Source organism: Patiria miniata, unplaced genomic scaffold, assembly GCF_015706575.1.
Source record: "Patiria miniata isolate m_02_andy unplaced genomic scaffold, ASM1570657v1 HiC_scaffold_26, whole genome shotgun sequence".
Taxonomy (NCBI): Eukaryota; Metazoa; Echinodermata; class Asteroidea; order Valvatida; family Asterinidae; genus Patiria; species Patiria miniata.
The window spans coordinates 5,977,759-6,001,938 of NW_024037065.1; the positions used below are offsets into that span (position 1 = coordinate 5,977,759).

Sequence of the window (24,180 nt, forward strand, 5' to 3'; positions counted from 1 at the left end):
CAACCCTGGAAACTTCTCTGACTCCTTCAGGTATTGGACCTCAAGGAGAAGATATCCGAACTCTTCCAGCTTGGTGCTGCCCTTTGGCGAGATCTTTTGGAACTGCTCTAGTCGGCCTGTGAGATCTCGTTCCACTGCCTCTGGGGAGCCATGTTTTTGCTCCAGATACTCCCAGGTTCGCTTGAGACCCTCTTCTGGTCTGTCAATGTGAATGGAATAGATCCTTTGGACGAACATTTCTGTCTCACCCTCAAGGGAACCCAGGACCAGGTTTAACTCCTCATATGGTTTAAGCTCCAGGTCCTTCGTTGCTTGTTGGAAGCTGCACTTCCAGGCCCGGTAGTTGCCCGCACTGCCTTTGAATTTTCTGATTCCACTCTTTACCAGCTCTTTCTTCACCAACATGTTACTGATGGAGTTGAGACTCTCCTTGATGGGTGGGCTAGGGGGTTCCGGTAGCTTGCCATCTTTGGGGATAGACTGTGACGGCAGTGCAGGCTTGGTTTCAGCATCATCCTTTTTGTCTGGTATCACAGGCTGAACTTCTGGTGGGGACTTTTCTTCGATCTTGATAACTGGTTTTTCTTTTTCAGGCAACTCTGTCTCAGGTTCCTTAAAGTGGTGGGATATATAGTCGCTGGTGCGGACAGCGGAGTCAACGACTGGCAACTGCAAATCTTCTTGGATACTGGCCGAACCTTCCTTCAAGGCGACTGACTCTAAAAATTCTGCTTCTGCTTCTGCCATTGCATACTCCTTTTCTGCACTCAATAGAAGAAGAGCATTGGCGACGTCTTGTTCTTGCCGACGAAGACCTGCCTCTTTCTGGGTGAATTCTACCTTTGCTTTCAAGGACTTGGCTTTAGCACGAGCCAGAATGGCTGCTGAGCTCATGTTTGACTTCAGGGAACTTCTGCTGGTTTTGTGTGATGCCCGTGTTCGTTGAGAACTGGCACTGTTTGCGTCGTCTGAGTCAAGTACTTCGATCATCTTGAATAGTTCTTTTTACTATGACGAACATGGAGCGCCGAGGGCGCCCTCTCTCCGACAAGTTAACCTCTGACTAATACAGGATTTGTGAACTTTGACTGCTTTATTCTCATTCCTGTGTCGTGGGTGGACCACATGAGGTAAAACTGAAAAACAAGAAATACAAGGAAAATACACTAAGTACAATTAACAATGTGCACAAATTTACACAGGTTGGCAAGAGATTTAACACTACCAGACATAAAAATATAAATGAAATATTGACAGATCAAAAAGTAATATGTCAAACTGATACATGTATAAGAAACATCACAAAAATAAGAGCATAAAATAATCTCAAAAACTCCAAGGGATAGTACATTCACATTAGATAATCTATGGAAATTAACCTACAGAACTGTGCTCTCCAAAAGATGAAGTGTCCTCAAACTTCCTACGGGTCTGGAATACTGAAATCACCAACCTAAAACAAAGAAAAATGCATAGTTCCTAAATACACTGTAAACCTTGCAGCACTACTGCAATTTCCAAATAAGGATACGCTAATCCCAAATATGGAATCCAGCTCATGAATATTCATAACATCATGGAAAAAATGGCGAACACATGTGCTTAGGCAGGCCTCGTGTGCACACAAAAACTAAGTTCCTAACCTTATATAACATTCCAAAATCGTCGATATGAAAACATAAAATGACCAAATATCCACTGTTTCTTGACCAGAAAACAATACTGAACATTTCAGTCAGTTCATCTGAGAAACCGGCCTCGATATTGAGGGAAATTCTAAGGCACAAAATCAGGGAAAGTTTTCGCAAGGCACAAGAAAATTATCGATGCGATACAGAAAATCATGGTGGCAAAATGTGACTGAAAATTACGATACAAATTACTCATCAAATAACAATCAATAATCACTGACACAAGTATAAATGGAATCTTAAACTCACCAGTGGTCTTCTGGTGTAAGGCTATCGGAATAGAGTGGTCTCAAAAAGATGGAAAAATGGGCACAAAAATGGACTAAAACTTGGCGTGACTGAACAATTGTGTAACTTGAGCGAAAAACTACGATGACCACGAGAGGGCGCAATACTACGATATCGCAACTCACACTGCCAGGGGTGAACATAACACTCCCCCCGTGGTGATACCATCATCACAATGTGAATACAATACAATACATGTAATAAGGTTACACTAAAACAGTAAAAACGGTTAATAACAAGCAGAACTGCAGTAAATTTGAAAACAGCGAGTAAACACTTTAAACGCGGTGCCTACATGTCTAAGCAGCATCTGGTAGAGTCCAAGCTTCATGATTTCCGCTGGACCATGGTGATCAGTCACTCCGAGGGAATCAGAAGAACCAAGTCGCTTATTGGCCGCAACAACGTCTTCTTCGTCAACTCACGGGCTGGTTGTAGAAACAGGCTCCTCTGGTCCGCGGCTACCATCTCCACGCTGGCTTTCCTGATGTGCCTCTGGCCATCAAGAACCCAGTAGCCTTCGTTCCTTATTGTACCCAAGGTAATGTGTCGACCTTGGTGGCTGCACTGCTGATGGAAGTGCTTGATGATGAGCTTTGTGACATAGTTGTTGTTTTTTGGTAGTACAGCTGGGTGTGTTGCTCTCTCTGACAGTTGAGCTTTCTGCAATCTGCCTCCGACTCGGAGTACCCTGTTGCTGTCAAGGTAGGGGTTGAGCGAAGCCAGCTTGTTCTTCTTGGTCAACTTCCCACTTCTTAATTCGGCTAACTCGGTAGCAAAGGCTTCACTCTGCACACTCTTTATTATGACGGTCTCGGCTTTGAGACGCTCTCTGATGGACTTCGCCTTCTCACAGACATGCCAACCCTTGCAGTCAAATTCTGCTCTGAATGAGTTGGCAATGTGGATCAAGTTTGTAGTGGCTCTCATTGCTGAATCCCAACTTGAGAATCTGGTGAACCTCTCACTGCCGAAGGATGCATCGGGCAAGACAATCTTGTTGCAGCTTATCTTCTCTGGAGACACTTCTGGGTCATCCTGAAGTATTTCTATCTCTCTCTGCTTGTGGCTCGAGGGCAGGTCCTTTAGCCTCAGGAACTCTGGTCCGGCAATCCACATGGAACCACTTAACTCTGCTGCCAGAATGGACCTCGAAGCTAGGTCAGCTGAGTTTCTCTCTGATGGGACATATGTCCACTGCTCAGGCTCGGAGGTTTTGAGTAACCTGTTTACTCGGTTGCACACATAAGTGCGGAAGCGACGTTTCCTGTTGGTGATGTACCCCAGGACTACTTTGCTATCAGTGTAGAACTTTGATTCGTCAACTTTAATCTGTAGTTCCTGGGTGACGTAGTCTTCCATTTCTGTGGCCAGAACTGATGCACAGAGCTCAAGGCGTGGGATGGTGACGGCTGCCTTAGGTGCGAGCTTTGCTTTACCCATCACCAACTGGACATGGACTTCATCGTTGCTGCCAACCGTCCTCAAGTAGCAGACTGCGCCTATGGCCTTGTTTGAAGAGTCACCAAAGGTATGTAGTTCTCTTCTCACTACTTCCGTGGTTGAGAATGGTGCAAATGAGCGAGGAACTCGCACATCTGTCAAGGCGATCAGGGACTTTCTCCACATCACCCAGTCTTGGAGCAGGTCCTTTGGGAGTGGATCATCCCAGCCACCGCCATCTTGAGTCATCTCTCGCAGCAGCATCTTCCCCTTGATGATCACAGGTGCTGCCAACCCAATCGGGTCAAAGACTCCATTGACTTCCGACAACACTGTCCTCTTGGTACATGCGTTGGCATTCGGTTCTGCTATTTGGAAAGTAAAGGAGTCTGCCTTTAAATCCCAGGATACTCCCAATGTACGCCGTATGGTGCTTTCATCTTTGTTGGAGAGGTCAGCTTCAGCCAGGTTCGGGGCCAACTCGCTAGGCTCAAATGCTGCCAGGACACCAGCATCGCTGGAAGCGAACTTGTGCAGACGGATATTCGCAGTGGACAGGAGATCCTTCGTTCTCTTCAGCACGTCGACTGCCTCTTCCTTGGTTGGAAAAGACTTCAGAAGGTCATCCATGTAGAAATTTCTTTCTATCAGCTCCCTCACATCGGTGCCAAACTCTGCTTCACCTTCTTCAGCGGTCTTTCTTAGGCCACTGATGGCCACAGCTGGGGATGGCTTGTTGCCAAAGACATGCACTGTCATGCAGTAAGTGACAATGGCTGCATTCGGGTTGTTGTCCTCATACCACAGGAAACGTAGGAATCTTGTGTGGTCTTCTCGGACTCTGAAAGCATAAAACATCTGCTCGATGTCTGCGGTGACTGCAACTGGCTCCTCTCGGAACCTGATCAGGACGCCCAGGAGCTGGTTCATCAGATCAGGTCCACTTAACAAGACATCATTCAGGGAAATGCCTGAGAAGATGGCACTTGAGTCGAACACCACCCTCAGCTTGTCAGGCTTCTGGGGGTGGTATACTCCGAAGTGTGGGAGGTACCAAACTTCTTCACTAGCACTAGTCGCCTCATCCAGAACCTGCTTAGCAAGTCCCTTCTCCAGAACCTTTCTCATGAACTCGATGTAGTGCTGCCTTTTCTTTTCATCCTTAGCCAGGGAGCTGGCCAGGGCTTTCATCCTGGATACCGCTTGGGTCTTGTTGTTTGGCAGTCTTCTTCTATTTTTTCTGAAGGGCAAAGGTGCGCACCAGTTCCCATCTTGATCTTTCTTCATCTTGCCGGCGATCAGCTCCATGAACTCTCTGTCATCGGAGGATGGCCCAAGACGTTCATCAGCACTAGTGCTGATGAACACTTCTTCCCCCAATTCAGCTGCTTTAGGCCTGGTATGAAAGACCTTCACTGCCTTGTCACATGGCTGGAATTGGGCGGAATGGCGACCGTTTCTCAAGACCTGCGTAAAGTAGGTGCTGATTACGTCTTGCTGCAGGTAGGAGATGTCTGTCCGGATGTGGGCACCGTTCAAACAAACCTCGCCGACAACGACCCAGCCTAGATCGAGACGGTGTGCCCATGGCTGGTCATCTTTGCCGTTGATCACCTCTCTCACTTTGTGGAACTGCGGAGCATCTCTGCCAAGTAGCACTGCTATTTCGGCATCTTTGTTCAGGGGTGGTATCATCGGGGCAATTGGCTTTAGGTGATCAAAGGCTGCTGCCACCTCCGGTGTGGGTATCTCCGCCACATCTCCAGGAATGTTGTTGCACTCGAACAGTGTAGGCGTTGGAGCGGAAACTGTGCCGTCCATGCTCTCGATGACTAGGCCAGAAAGTTTTCTACCATGGACTTCCTGGAGGCCATTAACCGTTTTGACAGCATACGTTGACTTATTCTGTTTGACTCCTAATCTCTCAAGAAGATTTTCGTTGATGAGGGAACCATCACTCTGGTCGTCGATGATGACGTATGTGGTGATAACATGGTCCGGCTTCTCTTCCAGGTAGGCTTTTGCCAAACAAATTTTGGCGCATGACCGGCCTTCTTTACCGTTGCCACATACTCTGGTGCATTTAGGTGTGACGATTATCTGGGGCCGGTTGTCATACTTCATGGTAGGGGGTGTCTGATTTGACGCTGGTGGAACTTCTTGACTGGGTGCAGGCCTGTGCATGACTGTGACATGGGACTTGCCACAGATGTCGCATCTCACTGGGGTCTTACAGTTCTTAATGATGTGGTTGGCCCTCAAACATCGGAAACACAGGCGATTCTCTTTCACAAATGATATCTTCTCATCTATGGATTTCTGACAGAAGACCCGGCAATCCTGCAGCTTGTGTGCTGTGTTGTGTACCGGGCAACGGGATGTCTCCTTTGCTGCAGACCCTTCCTCCACCCCAGTCTTTCTTACAGTGAAAGAAGGCCTTGACGAAGAGCGTTCAGCTGCACTCTTGACAGCATCAGTAAACTGGAAGCTCGGGTCGCTTTGCACTCTGGCATGGTGCTGGATGAACTTTACAAATTCCTCAAAAGGCGGGAAGAGGACTGCATGCTTCTTCTTGTATTCTGACCCCTTCTCTCGCCACTTGTTCTGAAGCCACTCTGGCAATTTCTGCACTAGGGGCTGCAATCCTCTCGAGGAATCCAACGCCAGCAACCCTGGAAACTTCTCTGACTCCTTCAGGTATTGGACCTCAAGGAGAAGATATCCGAACTCTTCCAGCTTGGTGCTGCCCTTTGGCGAGATCTTTTGGAACTGCTCTAGTCGGCCTGTGAGATCTCGTTCCACTGCCTCTGGGGAGCCATGTTTTTGCTCCAGATACTCCCAGGTTCGCTTGAGACCCTCTTCTGGTCTGTCAATGTGAATGGAATAGATCCTTTGGACGAACATTTCTGTCTCACCCTCAAGGGAACCCAGGACCAGGTTTAACTCCTCATATGGTTTAAGCTCCAGGTCCTTCGTTGCTTGTTGGAAGCTGCACTTCCAGGCCCGGTAGTTGCCCGCACTGCCTTTGAATTTTCTGATTCCACTCTTTACCAGCTCTTTCTTCACCAACATGTTACTGATGGAGTTGAGACTCTCCTTGATGGGTGGGCTAGGGGGTTCCGGTAGCTTGCCATCTTTGGGGATAGACTGTGACGGCAGTGCAGGCTTGGTTTCAGCATCATCCTTTTTGTCTGGTATCACAGGCTGAACTTCTGGTGGGGACTTTTCTTCGATCTTGATAACTGGTTTTTCTTTTTCAGGCAACTCTGTCTCAGGTTCCTTAAAGTGGTGGGATATATAGTCGCTGGTGCGGACAGCGGAGTCAACGACTGGCAACTGCAAATCTTCTTGGATACTGGCCGAACCTTCCTTCAAGGCGACTGACTCTAAAAATTCTGCTTCTGCTTCTGCCATTGCATACTCCTTTTCTGCACTCAATAGAAGAAGAGCATTGGCGACGTCTTGTTCTTGCCGACGAAGACCTGCCTCTTTCTGGGTGAATTCTACCTTTGCTTTCAAGGACTTGGCTTTAGCACGAGCCAGAATGGCTGCTGAGCTCATGTTTGACTTCAGGGAACTTCTGCTGGTTTTGTGTGATGCCCGTGTTCGTTGAGAACTGGCACTGTTTGCGTCGTCTGAGTCAAGTACTTCGATCATCTTGAATAGTTCTTTTTACTATGACGAACATGGAGCGCCGAGGGCGCCCTCTCTCCGACAAGTTAACCTCTGACTAATACAGGATTTGTGAACTTTGACTGCTTTATTCTCATTCCTGTGTCGTGGGTGGACCACATGAGGTAAAACTGAAAAACAAGAAATACAAGGAAAATACACTAAGTACAATTAACAATGTGCACAAATTTACACAGGTTGGCAAGAGATTTAACACTACCAGACATAAAAATATAAATGAAATATTGACAGATCAAAAAGTAATATGTCAAACTGATACATGTATAAGAAACATCACAAAAATAAGAGCATAAAATAATCTCAAAAACTCCAAGGGATAGTACATTCACATTAGATAATCTATGGAAATTAACCTACAGAACTGTGCTCTCCAAAAGATGAAGTGTCCTCAAACTTCCTACGGGTCTGGAATACTGAAATCACCAACCTAAAACAAAGAAAAATGCATAGTTCCTAAATACACTGTAAACCTTGCAGCACTACTGCAATTTCCAAATAAGGATACGCTAATCCCAAATATGGAATCCAGCTCATGAATATTCATAACATCATGGAAAAAATGGCGAACACATGTGCTTAGGCAGGCCTCGTGTGCACACAAAAACTAAGTTCCTAACCTTATATAACATTCCAAAATCGTCGATATGAAAACATAAAATGACCAAATATCCACTGTTTCTTGACCAGAAAACAATACTGAACATTTCAGTCAGTTCATCTGAGAAACCGGCCTCGATATTGAGGGAAATTCTAAGGCACAAAATCAGGGAAAGTTTTCGCAAGGCACAAGAAAATTATCGATGCGATACAGAAAATCATGGTGGCAAAATGTGACTGAAAATTACGATACAAATTACTCATCAAATAACAATCAATAATCACTGACACAAGTATAAATGGAATCTTAAACTCACCAGTGGTCTTCTGGTGTAAGGCTATCGGAATAGAGTGGTCTCAAAAAGATGGAAAAATGGGCACAAAAATGGACTAAAACTTGGCGTGACTGAACAATTGTGTAACTTGAGCGAAAAACTACGATGGCCACGAGAGGGCGCAATACTACGATATCGCAACTCACACTGCCAGGGGTGAACATAACACTCCCCCCGTGGTGATACCATCATCACAATGTGAATACAATACAATACATGTAATAAGGTTACACTAAAACAGTAAAAACGGTTAATAACAAGCAGAACTGCAGTAAATTTGAAAACAGCGAGTAAACACTTTAAACGCGGTGCCTACATGTCTAAGCAGCATCTGGTAGAGTCCAAGCTTCATGATTTCCGCTGGACCATGGTGATCAGTCACTCCGAGGGAATCAGAAGAACCAAGTCGCTTATTGGCCGCAACAACGTCTTCTTCGTCAACTCACGGGCTGGTTGTAGAAACAGGCTCCTCTGGTCCGCGGCTACCATCTCCACGCTGGCTTTCCTGATGTGCCTCTGGCCATCAAGAACCCAGTAGCCTTCGTTCCTTATTGTACCCAAGGTAATGTGTCGACCTTGGTGGCTGCACTGCTGATGGAAGTGCTTGATGATGAGCTTTGTGACATAGTTGTTGTTTTTTGGTAGTACAGCTGGGTGTGTTGCTCTCTCTGACAGTTGAGCTTTCTGCAATCTGCCTCCGACTCGGAGTACCCTGTTGCTGTCAAGGTAGGGGTTGAGCGAAGCCAGCTTGTTCTTCTTGGTCAACTTCCCACTTCTTAATTCGGCTAACTCGGTAGCAAAGGCTTCACTCTGCACACTCTTTATTATGACGGTCTCGGCTTTGAGACGCTCTCTGATGGACTTCGCCTTCTCACAGACATGCCAACCCTTGCAGTCAAATTCTGCTCTGAATGAGTTGGCAATGTGGATCAAGTTTGTAGTGGCTCTCATTGCTGAATCCCAACTTGAGAATCTGGTGAACCTCTCACTGCCGAAGGATGCATCGGGCAAGACAATCTTGTTGCAGCTTATCTTCTCTGGAGACACTTCTGGGTCATCCTGAAGTATTTCTATCTCTCTCTGCTTGTGGCTCGAGGGCAGGTCCTTTAGCCTCAGGAACTCTGGTCCGGCAATCCACATGGAACCACTTAACTCTGCTGCCAGAATGGACCTCGAAGCTAGGTCAGCTGAGTTTCTCTCTGATGGGACATATGTCCACTGCTCAGGCTCGGAGGTTTTGAGTAACCTGTTTACTCGGTTGCACACATAAGTGCGGAAGCGACGTTTCCTGTTGGTGATGTACCCCAGGACTACTTTGCTATCAGTGTAGAACTTTGATTCGTCAACTTTAATCTGTAGTTCCTGGGTGACGTAGTCTTCCATTTCTGTGGCCAGAACTGATGCACAGAGCTCAAGGCGTGGGATGGTGACGGCTGCCTTAGGTGCGAGCTTTGCTTTACCCATCACCAACTGGACATGGACTTCATCGTTGCTGCCAACCGTCCTCAAGTAGCAGACTGCGCCTATGGCCTTGTTTGAAGAGTCACCAAAGGTATGTAGTTCTCTTCTCACTACTTCCGTGGTTGAGAATGGTGCAAATGAGCGAGGAACTCGCACATCTGTCAAGGCGATCAGGGACTTTCTCCACATCACCCAGTCTTGGAGCAGGTCCTTTGGGAGTGGATCATCCCAGCCACCGCCATCTTGAGTCATCTCTCGCAGCAGCATCTTCCCCTTGATGATCACAGGTGCTGCCAACCCAATCGGGTCAAAGACTCCATTGACTTCCGACAACACTGTCCTCTTGGTACATGCGTTGGCATTCGGTTCTGCTATTTGGAAAGTAAAGGAGTCTGCCTTTAAATCCCAGGATACTCCCAATGTACGCCGTATGGTGCTTTCATCTTTGTTGGAGAGGTCAGCTTCAGCCAGGTTCGGGGCCAACTCGCTAGGCTCAAATGCTGCCAGGACACCAGCATCGCTGGAAGCGAACTTGTGCAGACAGATATTCGCAGTGGACAGGAGATCCTTCGTTCTCTTCAGCACGTCGACTGCCTCTTCCTTGGTTGGAAAAGACTTCCGGTAGCTTGCCATCTTTGGGGATAGACTGTGACGGCAGTGCAGGCTTGGTTTCAGCATCATCCTTTTTGTCTGGTATCACAGGCTGAACTTCTGGTGGGGACTTTTCTTCGATCTTGATAACTGGTTTTTCTTTTTCAGGCAACTCTGTCTCAGGTTCCTTAAAGTGGTGGGATATATAGTCGCTGGTGCGGACAGCGGAGTCAACGACTGGCAACTGCAAATCTTCTTGGATACTGGCCGAACCTTCCTTCAAGGCGACTGACTCTAAAAATTCTGCTTCTGCTTCTGCCATTGCATACTCCTTTTCTGCACTCAATAGAAGAAGAGCATTGGCGACGTCTTGTTCTTGCCGACGAAGACCTGCCTCTTTCTGGGTGAATTCTACCTTTGCTTTCAAGGACTTGGCTTTAGCACGAGCCAGAATGGCTGCTGAGCTCATGTTTGACTTCAGGGAACTTCTGCTGGTTTTGTGTGATGCCCGTGTTCGTTGAGAACTGGCACTGTTTGCGTCGTCTGAGTCAAGTACTTCGATCATCTTGAATAGTTCTTTTTACTATGACGAACATGGAGCGCCGAGGGCGCCCTCTCTCCGACAAGTTAACCTCTGACTAATACAGGATTTGTGAACTTTGACTGCTTTATTCTCATTCCTGTGTCGTGGGTGGACCACATGAGGTAAAACTGAAAAACAAGAAATACAAGGAAAATACACTAAGTACAATTAACAATGTGCACAAATTTACACAGGTTGGCAAGAGATTTAACACTACCAGACATAAAAATATAAATGAAATATTGACAGATCAAAAAGTAATATGTCAAACTGATACATGTATAAGAAACATCACAAAAATAAGAGCATAAAATAATCTCAAAAACTCCAAGGGATAGTACATTCACATTAGATAATCTATGGAAATTAACCTACAGAACTGTGCTCTCCAAAAGATGAAGTGTCCTCAAACTTCCTACGGGTCTGGAATACTGAAATCACCAACCTAAAACAAAGAAAAATGCATAGTTCCTAAATACACTGTAAACCTTGCAGCACTACTGCAATTTCCAAATAAGGATACGCTAATCCCAAATATGGAATCCAGCTCATGAATATTCATAACATCATGGAAAAAATGGCGAACACATGTGCTTAGGCAGGCCTCGTGTGCACACAAAAACTAAGTTCCTAACCTTATATAACATTCCAAAATCGTCGATATGAAAACATAAAATGACCAAATATCCACTGTTTCTTGACCAGAAAACAATACTGAACATTTCAGTCAGTTCATCTGAGAAACCGGCCTCGATATTGAGGGAAATTCTAAGGCACAAAATCAGGGAAAGTTTTCGCAAGGCACAAGAAAATTATCGATGCGATACAGAAAATCATGGTGGCAAAATGTGACTGAAAATTACGATACAAATTACTCATCAAATAACAATCAATAATCACTGACACAAGTATAAATGGAATCTTAAACTCACCAGTGGTCTTCTGGTGTAAGGCTATCGGAATAGAGTGGTCTCAAAAAGATGGAAAAATGGGCACAAAAATGGACTAAAACTTGGCGTGACTGAACAATTGTGTAACTTGAGCGAAAAACTACGATGACCACGAGAGGGCGCAATACTACGATATCGCAACTCACACTGCCAGGGGTGAACATAACAAGGCTAAAAAGTCACAAAAGCTCCGGTCCCGAAATTTTTTTTCTCGAGGCTAGCGCGGAAACAGTTGAGGGGGGGGGGGGGCAGATTCTGCCCCCCCCCCGGCCCCTTTAGGGTTAAGTCATCATTTAATAGTGAGCACAGAAGGACCACTCACACTTACTATAACATACAAACTTTAAAAGTTGTAAACTTACCGAGTTGCAGCAGTACTGAAGCTGTATGCAGCTGGATAACAGATTGATTTGATCAAATACGCTGATGGCATGGCAGGGTCTGTACACACTACTGATTTGAACTTAGATGCAGTTATTCGACCAGCTCGGTAGATATGCCACATCTTGCTCTTTGCCTGCTGACGGGTTAGCTCCTCAATTGCATTAAACTGAAAATGATGAAATATATAAATAAGGATCTTTTTCTCTTGTTATCAGGGGTCGCCCCCAAAATCTCTTGATGTGCCAAAGGTCATCATTATTAGTTTATCATGTCAATTGATTGAACCATCCTATGCAAACATACATTCTGTGCCAAGTTGTTCTTGCAGTCAAAATCAATAAAGTGACTGTTTTCAACAGTTAAGAGCTCCCACTGACTAGCTGTGACTGTTTATGTAGCATGATACAGCTGTGATTTGACTAGACTGAAGGTGATTGATAAGAAAACTGTGCCACCAGTTTCCTGTTGTCGTTTGTTGACTGAATTTGATTAGTCAAAGTGCTTACTAAAAAATTATGATCTGACTGTGACTTGCCTGTGTAAAAGGCATAGCAGCGGAAGTGTCTGGAAATTTTGACTATGAGGGTTAATGCTTTAATTGTGTCTCTGACACTACCACAAAAGGCTCAGTGTTGTGTTTACTAAACTTTGCACAAGCCAATACAGCAGTGTACATGTGCATGTACATGTACTTACCATGTCCACATCCATTGTCATGTTGTTGAAAACAGCTTGACATTTGGTGAGTAGTTGGGGATACGACACCTTGAGGTTTTCTGCACAGTAGAGTTTTGTCAGTGGCTCAGGAAGTTTCAATTGCAGAGCTTTTGGGATGAAATCTGCAGCATATGCAGGCACAAGTGACAGTATTGCAGATGGTACACCTGTCCCTTTAAGCTGTTGGAAAAAGTTGTCTGTTTCGTCTTTAGATGGCGGGGGTACAGACCTAGATTTGCAGGAGCTCTTTGGCAAAGTGGTTGGGGCTTCAGTCATTCTCCTTTTGGGTTTGCTGAAGTTGATGTTGCTTGCTTCCGCATACATGTCGTCACCGCTAGATCTACTCTTTGCTGGCTTAATCCACGTACATGGTTTGGATGTGCAAGTAGTTGTGCTCATTTCCACACCTTTTGACACAGCAAACAGAGTTGCCGCTACATGAGAGCATACCTCCGTTACTCCTGCCATGCATGTGCAATGCGCAGTGATCACAACTCCATCCTCTTGGATAGCCACCCATACCTTGACAGGGGGGTCATTGAGTCTCTGTGAATGGTGTACCTGGGCAGAAAAAAAGAAACATTCAAATTAGGACATACATGTATTAGGTTTTCCTTTTGACTACTAGAATTAGAAAAAAAACCTATGCCTTATTTGGAATTTTGATCATCTCAGCTCCTTGGAAGAATATAGAGCTAGGGGTAGATGCAGACTTACATTGTACATGTGTAGCCAAACGCTACTGGGGCATGTGGAACCGGGTCCCCATAGTATCCGACTGTTGATGTCATCATAAGTTTGTAAAAATGAAGTGGCTACATGTATTGTTACAAATGTAGGTTAGCCGTAACGCGACTTTCAACGCTATTGTAACAGAACTATGTATCTTTGGCTGTTGAAACCAAACTGATCAAACAAATGTTTCTCCAACTTCATTTCCCAACACCACTCACTTCTAAGAAAAAATGAGGTCTACTTAAATAAAGGAAGAGTTTGATTAAAAACCTAAAAAGTTATAAAACCAAATCAATTTATAAAAAGAATAGTAAACAGAAGCGCGGCATGGGTTTTGAACCTGGATTCCCGACTCATTAATCTAACGTGAAACCAACTAATCAAGCTTTTAAAACATTCTGATTCATTGTGCAGTTACATGTATAAATCTATTCTAATATACACTCGCATTGTGTTTTTACAGTCAATGCCATAGTTTGAAAATTGTGTTTACAGCTGTCATTTACTATAGCCACTGTAGCGTAGGGCCTACATTCACATTCAGTGACATTGTAGAAATAAAAGTAGGCCTAGTCCACTCACTGGCACTCGGATACATATTTTATATTACTTATAATATAGCTTGAGTAACTCCAGCTGACATGCTCATATTCATTCACATGTAGCTAACTCCAGCTGACATGCTCATATTCATTCACATGTTCATGTAGCTAACTCCAGCTGACATGCTCATATTCATTCACATGTAGCTAACTCCAGCTGACATGCTCATATTCATTCACATGTAGCTAACTCCAGCTGACATGCTCATATTCATTCACATGTTCATGTAGCTAACTCCAGCTGACATGCTCATATTCATTCACATGTAGCTAGGCTACATGTGAATGAATATGAGCATGTCAGCTTGAGTTACTCAAGCTAATTTTATATAGGTCTACAACGATAAAACAACAGTCAATTGTTAAAGATTGACCCAGATTAGTGAAGATAAAATTAAAAATCACGACTCACCTTTGACAAAATCACAAAAACAGAGGTAGTTGGATCACGTTTCATTGGCTGGTGCCACACAAGTAAGTGATTTACTTTACCAGCAATGAAATACTTGTATCCGTCTAGACTTTTGTAAGCCTTCATGGCTTCCCCCGTGTAAGACGAAGGGAAGTTTATGAGGTACATATAAATATCTGGAAATTCTAGCTTTGGTAGCAAGTTGGATTTCAACAACGGTGTGCAGCATGATGCGGGGATGAGGTATGGATCGCATGTTCCAATGTTCCCCAGCTTGTTCACGTATCTCTCCTTGTCAGGCAAAGGAAGTTGTTCCACGTTTTCCGACAAAGAACTAGGTGGCCCAGAACTTGAACTGGCACTGGATAACTGACCATCGACCACGGCATCCATGCTGCAAGTGCAAGTGGTCAATATGATTGATTCGCGACACAAATTGGCACGTCGTACGGTACGATTCTTCTACGAGTACGAACAAGCATCGGACGTGATGTGTATCGTGCGTGCGCGATATGCTAGCAGACGATAATTTGACTCCCAAAATGGCGCCATCAAGATTTTGTGTAAAATGATGACGTCATGTGCATTGGGTTTATACGCCGTGTGTGTCAGTACAAGTCTTCCATCGCCTGATCGCGCGCGCGCTCGCGGAGTTGTTACTTTTGTAACAACACAGTGGTGGAGCGTAGCAAAATGATGTTTGCCGTATTTTATGGCGGCCAAAGGACTGATGAGTAAACAAATTTGTTTGGTCCTTGGTACGGGGTCTTAGTTTACCAACTTCATTGAATGACCGATCAAAATGAACCTTACAAAATCCTCTTTACAGTGCCAAGTGTGCATTTATTACTTGAAGTAACGGAGCGTCATGAATCCGGGAACTTTCAGTGCATTGCGCACACTGCGGTAGCCCGCCGGTCACACTGTCAATTACGTGCAAATCTCCGTAACTCATTCTGCTGTTAGTCAAAATGTTCGTGTTGTCACAAGTAGGAAAATGTACCAGGTACGAATGTATGGTTGTTCATTTTGTAAAACTTTTCCTCCAGAATGTTTAAGTAATATATCTTGAAGTTTAAACTCGGTGTGCATTAATCTGAAAGTCTTGGAAACAGCCACGAGGCCGTCTTTTTCTTTGCTTTGTGTAGAATCGCTATGGAGTAGAGCGCGTCGTGTTCATACCACTACATGTACACGCGCGTGGTTGTCTATGGAAGATGCGACTTAACTGTTTGTAAAATTTTCTGATGTCGTGCAGACTGCAGATGTGCTGGTATGATGAGAATTCAAACCTACATGACTCACTAGGAGCATTGCGCCTGACCAGCCACATGACAGGCTCTGGACCAATAGGAATGAGTAAATTGTTATAGGTGTTTATGAATGGAAAAAATATATACATTACCGATTTTAATTTCACTTGAGAAATTTTAGAAAAAGTGCTTGGTTAGCCAGTATTTATGTTAACCCCACAGAAAACATTTGAAAAAAAAATGGATAAAAAGAAAAAGTCCACCTGACCATGGTAACTTCAACACTTACTCGCCTATCAATAACCCCCCCCCCCCCTCCATCCTGGGCCATTCCACCTCTAAGTAGAGACTTTCTTTTTTGAAGTAACAAAATCCCCATCCCGGGGAAGAAATTCCAGCCTTTAATAGATGAGGATATCTGCACCTTACAGGCTGGGAATTAGCCTGGGCACTTTTACATGTCTTATTAGGCGGGGTCACCGGCGGGGGGGGGGGGGGGACCAGAGGGGGCAGTTGCCCCCCCCCCTCCCCCCCCCCACTTTTGATGAGGTAGCTATTTTGCCCCCCCCCCTCCCAGTTTTTACCAGGAGCGATTTTAAAAAACGAGGTTAATTAAAATGATACAAGAGGTAAAAAAGATTTTTGAACACGCGTCTCATTTTAATATCGGGCCCTATTAATAGTATTATGTACTACAATGTATCTTTTGCTCAGAAAATATTGGTTAAAGTGGTCAGAAATTGCCTCAGATCGCACCACAGAGCATCTAGAATTCACATTTTTTTCGGGGCCCTTAAGCGGGCCCCGAACAGGGTAAGCCTTAATGATTTTTTTTTGTATAGCAAAACTGCTATGCAAATTTTGAATTGCATAGCAGTTTACCAATTTTGCATAGCAGTTTTGTTATACTCAAATTTAGCCTCAGCTTTGCAATTACTATTTACCTGTCAGTGTCAGACTGTACAAATTACAAAGCAATAAAGAAGTAACTTACGTTAAGCTGTTAACTTAATGACTCATCAGTTGTCTGTTTATTTCAGGAACTGCATGCTTGCTAGAATAACTTTCGAGTAAAAAAGCAAGTTAAAAAATTATAACAATTTACTTCAGACTCAGGCCCTGAGCCTCAGCACAACAGTAGGATTTTATTAATCATTATCTCTTAGTGATCTCTTAGTGGTCTTTGTCTCTTTGACTCTTCCTCTTTTTCTCTAGACTCTAATGATCTATCTAAATCATTGTAAAGTTTCCAACTCTGAGTAATAGGTAAGGTAACCTAAGACTGCAATTCTACAAGACTGAGACTACAAGTTGAAGTTGCAAATAATTGAACTAAGTCAACTTTCAATCATAACACAACAAGATCCAACAACTATTAATAACTCTATGTCAACTTTGGACCAAATTATGAATAATATGATCATTGATCACACAACAATTGAGTCAGTCACCAGGACTGAACACTGAACAGTTACAGAAGGGAGTATGAGTGATTGAGTGTTGATCATATCACTACTTATAAAGTCTCTTAATCCTAATCCATCAGTTCAGTCAGCATCACTGTGGCAATTTCCATGATGCCATTTCAATTTGACAATTTAAAGCTAAGACTAAAAGGTGATACTGATACTGAAGCGATTATATGATCTATCATCTTATTCTTGTGTGTCTATAATCATAACATCTCTGCCTGTGCTTGGACCTGGTTGTTGTTCTGCTAATCTGCTTGACCTGGGCGCCGACTGCATCTATTGAGGAAACAGGTTGCCGCACTTGATGAATCAAACATATGCTCTGGGGGGCCACTTAGTGTGATACGCATAAGTTAATCTAGGGTGTCAGTTGCCAGCTTATTTCTGTAATCACTCTTAACCCTGTTCATGGCAGAGAAGCCCCGCTCCACGATGGCATTCGATGCTGCAAAAATAAATAAAGGATCAAATCAAATTTCATGTGATGCCCAGCTCAGTGTCATTGTGTTTAACAGTTGTAAGTTCTTTATAACTTGTAATGAAGTTTGAAATTTTGAGTCATTTGATTTTAGTCTTTGTAGATTAGCAAAACAAACACAATTACTGGTGCTACTTTTAGTGTAATGGATAACCTGAGTGTAATGATATTACAGTTTGAACTTGAACCTCTAGGCTAGTAACAAATTATGAAGAAATATAAAATTGTTTACCTGGCACAAGGAGCATCACTCTAATCATATGACAGAGGTTTGGGTAAGTCGCGTGGAAGCTCACAAGTAGCCTTCTCCATATCTCACTGCTGCAGTTCAGGTGTTGCAAACGGGATTTCCACAGTAGTTTCCAGCTTTCCCATTCATGGAAGAGTTCATCAGTGTTGCAACCTATAGGATTGTGGTAGGTGGGTAAGGGTAAGAAACAAGAAGGATAGAAGGTATTTTCTAAAGCTACAAATGCAAATAAACAATACTGTTAGTGTTATTAATCATTTTGTAATTTTTGTTTAATAAGTCATTTACAGATAAATAATTACCTTGTTGGGTGACCAGTTGTCCAAAGTGATCAATGAAAGACTGCACCAAAGGTCTTCCAAATCTAACAAGAGCCTCACGATCAGTTGGCCACGCTAGAGTATCTAGAATCTTGAGACTTGAATACTGTGCCTCCTCGTGACATTTGCCAAGCCTTATGTGGACGTTTTTTTTCACGTTAGTGATTAGAGTTGTTGATATGGTGTCAACATCGGATGCTGATAGTGCTTGACCTTTGAGATGAACATCCTTGAAGCTCACTCCACTGTCCGTTGCCATAAGATCATGCAGAATCTTTTTGAAATCTGCCACCATATAGTCTTTGGTCAGAGCTGGTCTCTTTGCTGCTGGCTCATCATCACTCTCATTCAGACTTCGACCATCTTCATCCACACCTGTTGAGATAACATCCTCATGATCCTCAGGTTCTCGCAAAGCTCTGAGAGCAGAGAGGAGATCATTGATCCTTTGGAAGAAGGTTGTCAGGTAGGTCAGGGCCACATTAAAGTGTGTAATATCCTTCTGCAGAGCAAGTGACAGGTTTGCCAGGGGAGTGATCAATGACTTAAGCAACAGCAAATGAAATACAAAACGAACAGACTTCAGCTTGTTGAGATAGCCATTCAGTTTCGCCATCTCTGCAGCTGGCTCATTACTGGCTACTTCATTCTCAAGAGAGGCAATTATCACAGCATATGAGTTGATGAGGGCTGCCACTGCTCTGCTCTTGAATTGCACCCATCTGGTTCCATTAGCTTTCACTGGCTTCAGCAAATCTTCTTTCATAATTTTGGCCAACTGAAATAAAAACAAAATATGATTATATTACATGTATGTCAATTTATGTGCAATACAGAAACAGTGCAATAATGTTATTCATTTCATTTTCATACCAAGTGTGCAATATAATAGTTAAATAATAATAAAAAATGAGTATGTTGTAATAAGTTTACTACATGTACATGTTAAGACAAATCACCAAAGTTCAACCTCACCTCTTCAAGTTTTCCCATACGTTTTGGACTTCTTGAGTAGAGGGCATACAAGGAGTTCAACATGGGTCATTCCGCCAGGTTGGGTCAATAAGTGTGACACACATAACAAAATTTCAAAGTGCAGCTTTTCAAATTTTAAGCAAATATTAAAAGTCCACAAATATTCACCATTCATAATTTCTTAAACTTTTTATTGCAGCATGTGCATGGAAAATGCAGTAATCTATTACAATAACAGTGTGCACTTTCCAAATACCCATGTAACAAGGACACCATTCTAACACCACTATAGTTCTAGCAAGGTATAGGTCACAGATAAAGTTTCCCAATGGCTCATTTTATTTGTTGTTTTGGTAATCAATAACATTTCACGCATAAACATTGCAGCCAAGATGGAAATTCTTACATTTTAATTATATAAATTCAGTGGGAAAACAATCTACTGTATATGGTGAAGTTAAATGATATGCAAAAAAATACCCTCTCCTTAGCAATATTCCTGTTTTCTCAAGACTCACTCCATGACAGCACTTATTTTGGCTTCTGCAGAGAAGAGCAGAAATGAGCAACACAACTATGAACAATTGTAATGCTGCACGATCAGGAAATGGGTTAAATTTGTTGCTCATATAGATGTTACCCACGTAACAAGGACACCGTATCTCGGTTACATCTTTCATTGCAAGGCTTTAAAGTTTGAGTCAAGAAACTAAATGTTAATATGTTGGATATTCAAATAAAACATGACCACTCAACATGGTGGTTGAAGTATACTTTGCATTCAGTTCTGAATCACTCAGTCTGTGACTTGTCAGGTGTCGACTGCCTTCATCATTGTTTGTAAAGGTAAGATGGTTCACACACAGCGGTTATTTACATGTATGTTTTCCCCAATTTTAAGCACTCTTGTTACAAGTCTAGAAACAATACGATTTCAACTTCTCAAATATTCACCATTCATAATTTTTAAAACTTTTTATTGCAGCATGTGCATGGAAAATGCAGTAATCTATTACAATAACAGTGTGCACTTTCCAAATACCCATGTAACAAGGACACCATTCTAACACCACTATAGTTCTAGCAAGGTATAGGTCACAGATAAAGTTTCCCAATGGCTCATTTTATTTGTTGTTTTGGTAATCAATAACATTTCACGCATAAACATTGCAGCCAAGATGGAAATTCTTACATTTTAATTATATAAATTCAGTGGGAAAACAATCTACTGTATATGGTGAAGTTAAATGATATGCAAAAAAATCCCTCTCCTTAGCAATATTCCTGTTTTCTCAAGACTCACTCCATGACAGCACTTATTTTGGCTTCTGCAGAGAAGAGCAGAAATGAGCAACACAACTATGAACAATTGTAATGCTGCACGATCAGGAAATGGATTAAATTTGTTGCTCATATAGATGTTACCCACGTAACAAGGACACCGTATCTCTGTTACATCTTTCATTGCAAGGCCTTAAAGTTTGAGTCAAGAAACTAAATGTTAATATGTTGGATATCCAAATAAAACACAACCACTCATAATCGTGTGATTTGTAATATTTTTGTGTTCATGTTGTTCACTTCTTAAAATTAAAAACCATTCTGGAGCCTATCAACACCGGTTCAGGAGCACTGAGCTTCTGTTTGACGTCACAGAGCGGATGATGATAAATATGCTCTTCGCCCAGGGGCCAAGTGTAAAAAGCGCCTTGACGCATATAGGTGAGACGAACACCACAATCTGTCAGGTCAACAATCTGAAATATTTAAAATAAAAAATAAAAACATCATTTCCTGGTTTTAGAAGGGTTGCATGGTTAGGTGAAGTGCTAAGACGGAGATTGATACGTAAATTGAGCTGCGGGGGCCCCATGCTGTCAGTATCTGTAAGGTTCAAATATCGAATATAAGCCAAGGTATCATTGAATTGAACCCCCCCCCCCAAAAAAAAGAAAATTTCACAAATAAAAAATCTTCAAACTAAACAAAAAACTACCAGATTTTAATTAAATACTCCCATTAACAAACCATGCGGTCATGTGATGTGGATGTCCTTTAAAAAAAAATCTAGCTAAGATTATCCTAAGAAATTTTGAAAAAGTGTCCATGCTAAAATCGTGATTTCTCATCAGAATTTCACTTTTTGGTGGTTGATTAGCTGTAAATAAGGAAAATATAGTGGGGGTATTCAAGTAAAATCTTACATTGCTCGCGTCGGTGATGTCGTTTTCGTCCCCAGTGCGTGCTGGTGTGAACGAATGCAGTGCGGTCAATGTGCGTCCGTGATGTTTATATGTGTCTTAGATCCTGACTCTCCACTATCGTTCGAACTGCACTAAACAAGAACCTGCCTATAATTATATGTGTTAACCGGTTCCCGCCTGTACACGGGGAAACTAAACCCATCATTAAGGAACCAGTGTACGTGCATACATCACGTGACACCGAGTCGCCGCTCTCCACTCGTACTCGATGTCGAAACGATCAAATTACATACGTGTCTGTACATGTACGTTCACACCAGTACATGTACGTTCACACCAGCGTGCACTGGGGACATCACCGCATTGCCTTCCCAAACTAGTAAACAGACATCCACAAACTCAAGAAAAGCTCTCGAAAAAGAACGGCAAATATTACTTTTATCTCCGAATCATAACTTAACCTAAGTACCATCATTAATTCTCGATGTGAACTGGATCCCTAAGGGGTCATGTTGGGCAATGTGGGGTTTGTTTTGGGGGTAAAATCTGGCGATTTTCACGGCAAAGGTAGTCTGATGAATTAATTTACAGTCGAACACTGACGTTACTGTCGCCCGAAAAAGGCCACATGAAATGTAAAGAAAAGACGATTTTTAGAGTCCTACTAGTTCCTTGGAGTAGTAATTACTGTAAAACTTAGACGAAACTCAAACAGAACAATATGATACGCTGATATTTTCTGCTAGAAACCAGTTATTTACTCACCAATCCACAATTCAAAAGCGGCCAAAAAATTTCCGCGTCGTCGTTGCAATTTGGCGAAGCGCGCGAAACCGACGCAACCGGACAGCAGTCACATTTCACCCTACACATGTAGCATGCTAGCCCGTAATAGTATCCATGTGACCTACTCAACGTCATATGGAAAGGGTATACATTTTGGGCCAGAACCATCTTCCAAAGCGGGGGATTAGGAAAAAATAGGCGGTCACATCTGACCCACGCAACGCAAATCACGCAGGACACCGGACTTGCGTTGAACTTTTTAAATCAAGTATCTTCGTAAACTCGCTGCATATTTTATGGCTTTTATCACTTGTTTTTAAAAATGTATCCCAGCATTTCTACCTGTTACAAAATGAAAACTAGTAACATTATCGGAATGTTAGTAAATAAAAGCAAACTACCCATGCAACACGAGCGGCATAGGAAGACACCACGCGTTACGTCGGTACGTACAAATTTAACTTCTTGTGTTTTACCAATGCAATGGTTCTGCACAAAATAAATAATTTTGTGGGAAAGCTTCACTCTAGTTGAATAAGCACCGGTAGCATGTTCATCAAAATGAGAAAATTATATCTGTTTTTAAAGGTATATTCAAATCGTTTATACAATATAAAGCTGGGGGTGGGTAAAAGTACTGAGGACACCACAGAAATACAAATGGTACAAATCATCAACATTCACAAAGATTTTTTTGAAAAATTGCTGGGAGTTTATTATTGACTTTTCAATTCAAATATATTTTACAAATGAAAACATTAGTGCCACACTACATAAGCAAAAATTAACTTTGAACACATTCATATGTGCAAATTACTCAAATGACCCAACCTGGTGGAATGACCCACATAGTAATGACTTCTTCCATACTGGCTCCCTTAAAAGCATCCTTGGCAGCTAATTCCAAGCGGTGGTTCATGCAATGGATAACTAAGAGGTCTGGATACTCTTGACGAAGGCGGCTTGGTCACGAAATTCCCATTTCTTTCAAATCGTAGCCATTCCTGGCCCGGGTCTAGATCCGCCTGCCAATTATTGCCAGTATTTGCCTTGATAACGGTAGTTTTCGTAGTAGTAGCCATGTTTTCATCAATATGCTACACATACAGCGCACAAACGTCAACGCAGCTGGGATTTTGACGTTTTAGTTCCCACGAAAATCCCTCGTGCGTATCTAGTGATTTACTTGAAGGGGGTAAACCCGTTTTCCGTGTAGGCAAAATGTTTAAGATAAGCCGACAAATATCTAAAGAATAGTGATGAGAATGTTTAAACTATGTAAATTAATTATCATCTATGAAATAAACCCATTAGGAATTCAAAACAAATGTATTTAAACCATTAAAATACTCGCTAATAGTCGCTGGACTCTCATAATGAATGACCCTCACCCCTAATCATCAGAATGAAACAGTCCAATTAGTGAGGTCACACTAGGGTCAAAGTATTATCTACGAGTGGATTCATTGGCTCATTCTGTGACCTTTAGGCTGCACGGCCGAATCAGTTGTCTAGAGCTAGGTCTAGGTCTGCGCCCATTGAAAATACGCAGGGACGCGCTGACAATAGACGTAGCCGTAGCTCTGGAAGCCCGTTTCGGACACGGCCTACGGTACATGTACTGCATACACACACACGTACATGTACACACATACGCGTTTCGCAATTATCTGCGAGGACACTGGAAATATACTTCTGTCTGAGGACATGCCCTTGAGGGCGTTTTATTTGAACAATATAGCATATCTACTGAGAAATTGAACTTAACATCGTTTTTTTTTAATTGCCTTTTAAGAATTTTATTTTTTCATCGACTTGAATTGAACTATACAACCGAGGATATTTTCAAGAACTGCTATATTTGTGAGGATAGTATACGTGTTCAATAGCTGCACAATAAAAGCAGTTCGACCGAGGACTAACACAAGGCATTTATTACCATATTTCTGAGGACTTCCAT

At 42.7% G+C, this 24,180-nt stretch overlaps 3 protein-coding genes and 1 long non-coding RNA gene across 4 annotated transcripts; all 4 read right to left on the minus strand.

Moving 5' to 3' along the window:
• Positions 1-989: 989 nt before the first annotated feature.
• Positions 990-6,608, minus strand: LOC119733951. Its single transcript, XM_038207315.1, has 2 exons — positions 1,384-6,608; positions 990-1,136 (listed from the first exon to the last, which is right to left on the minus strand). The coding sequence occupies exon 1, from the start codon at positions 6,492-6,494 to the stop codon at positions 2,337-2,339; it is 4,158 nt and encodes a 1,385-aa protein (XP_038063243.1). The 5' UTR covers positions 6,495-6,608; the 3' UTR covers positions 990-1,136; positions 1,384-2,336.
• A 1,817-nt stretch (positions 6,609-8,425) lies between these two features.
• On the minus strand, positions 8,426-10,141 carry LOC119733906. The gene has a single exon (XM_038207270.1). The coding sequence runs from the start codon at positions 10,139-10,141 to the stop codon at positions 8,426-8,428; it is 1,716 nt and encodes a 571-aa protein (XP_038063198.1).
• Positions 10,142-12,628: 2,487 nt separating this feature from the next.
• On the minus strand, positions 12,629-15,073 carry LOC119733908. Its single transcript, XM_038207271.1, has 2 exons — positions 14,483-15,073; positions 12,629-13,294 (listed from the first exon to the last, which is right to left on the minus strand). The coding sequence occupies exons 1-2, from the start codon at positions 14,873-14,875 to the stop codon at positions 12,629-12,631; spliced, it is 1,059 nt and encodes a 352-aa protein (XP_038063199.1). The 5' UTR covers positions 14,876-15,073.
• A 5,336-nt stretch (positions 15,074-20,409) lies between these two features.
• LOC119733649 lies at positions 20,410-22,272 on the minus strand. The gene is made up of 2 exons (XR_005271956.1): positions 22,200-22,272; positions 20,410-20,987 (listed from the first exon to the last, which is right to left on the minus strand). It is a non-coding gene; the product is annotated as an uncharacterized LOC119733649 (long non-coding RNA).
• Positions 22,273-24,180: the final 1,908 nt, after the last annotated feature.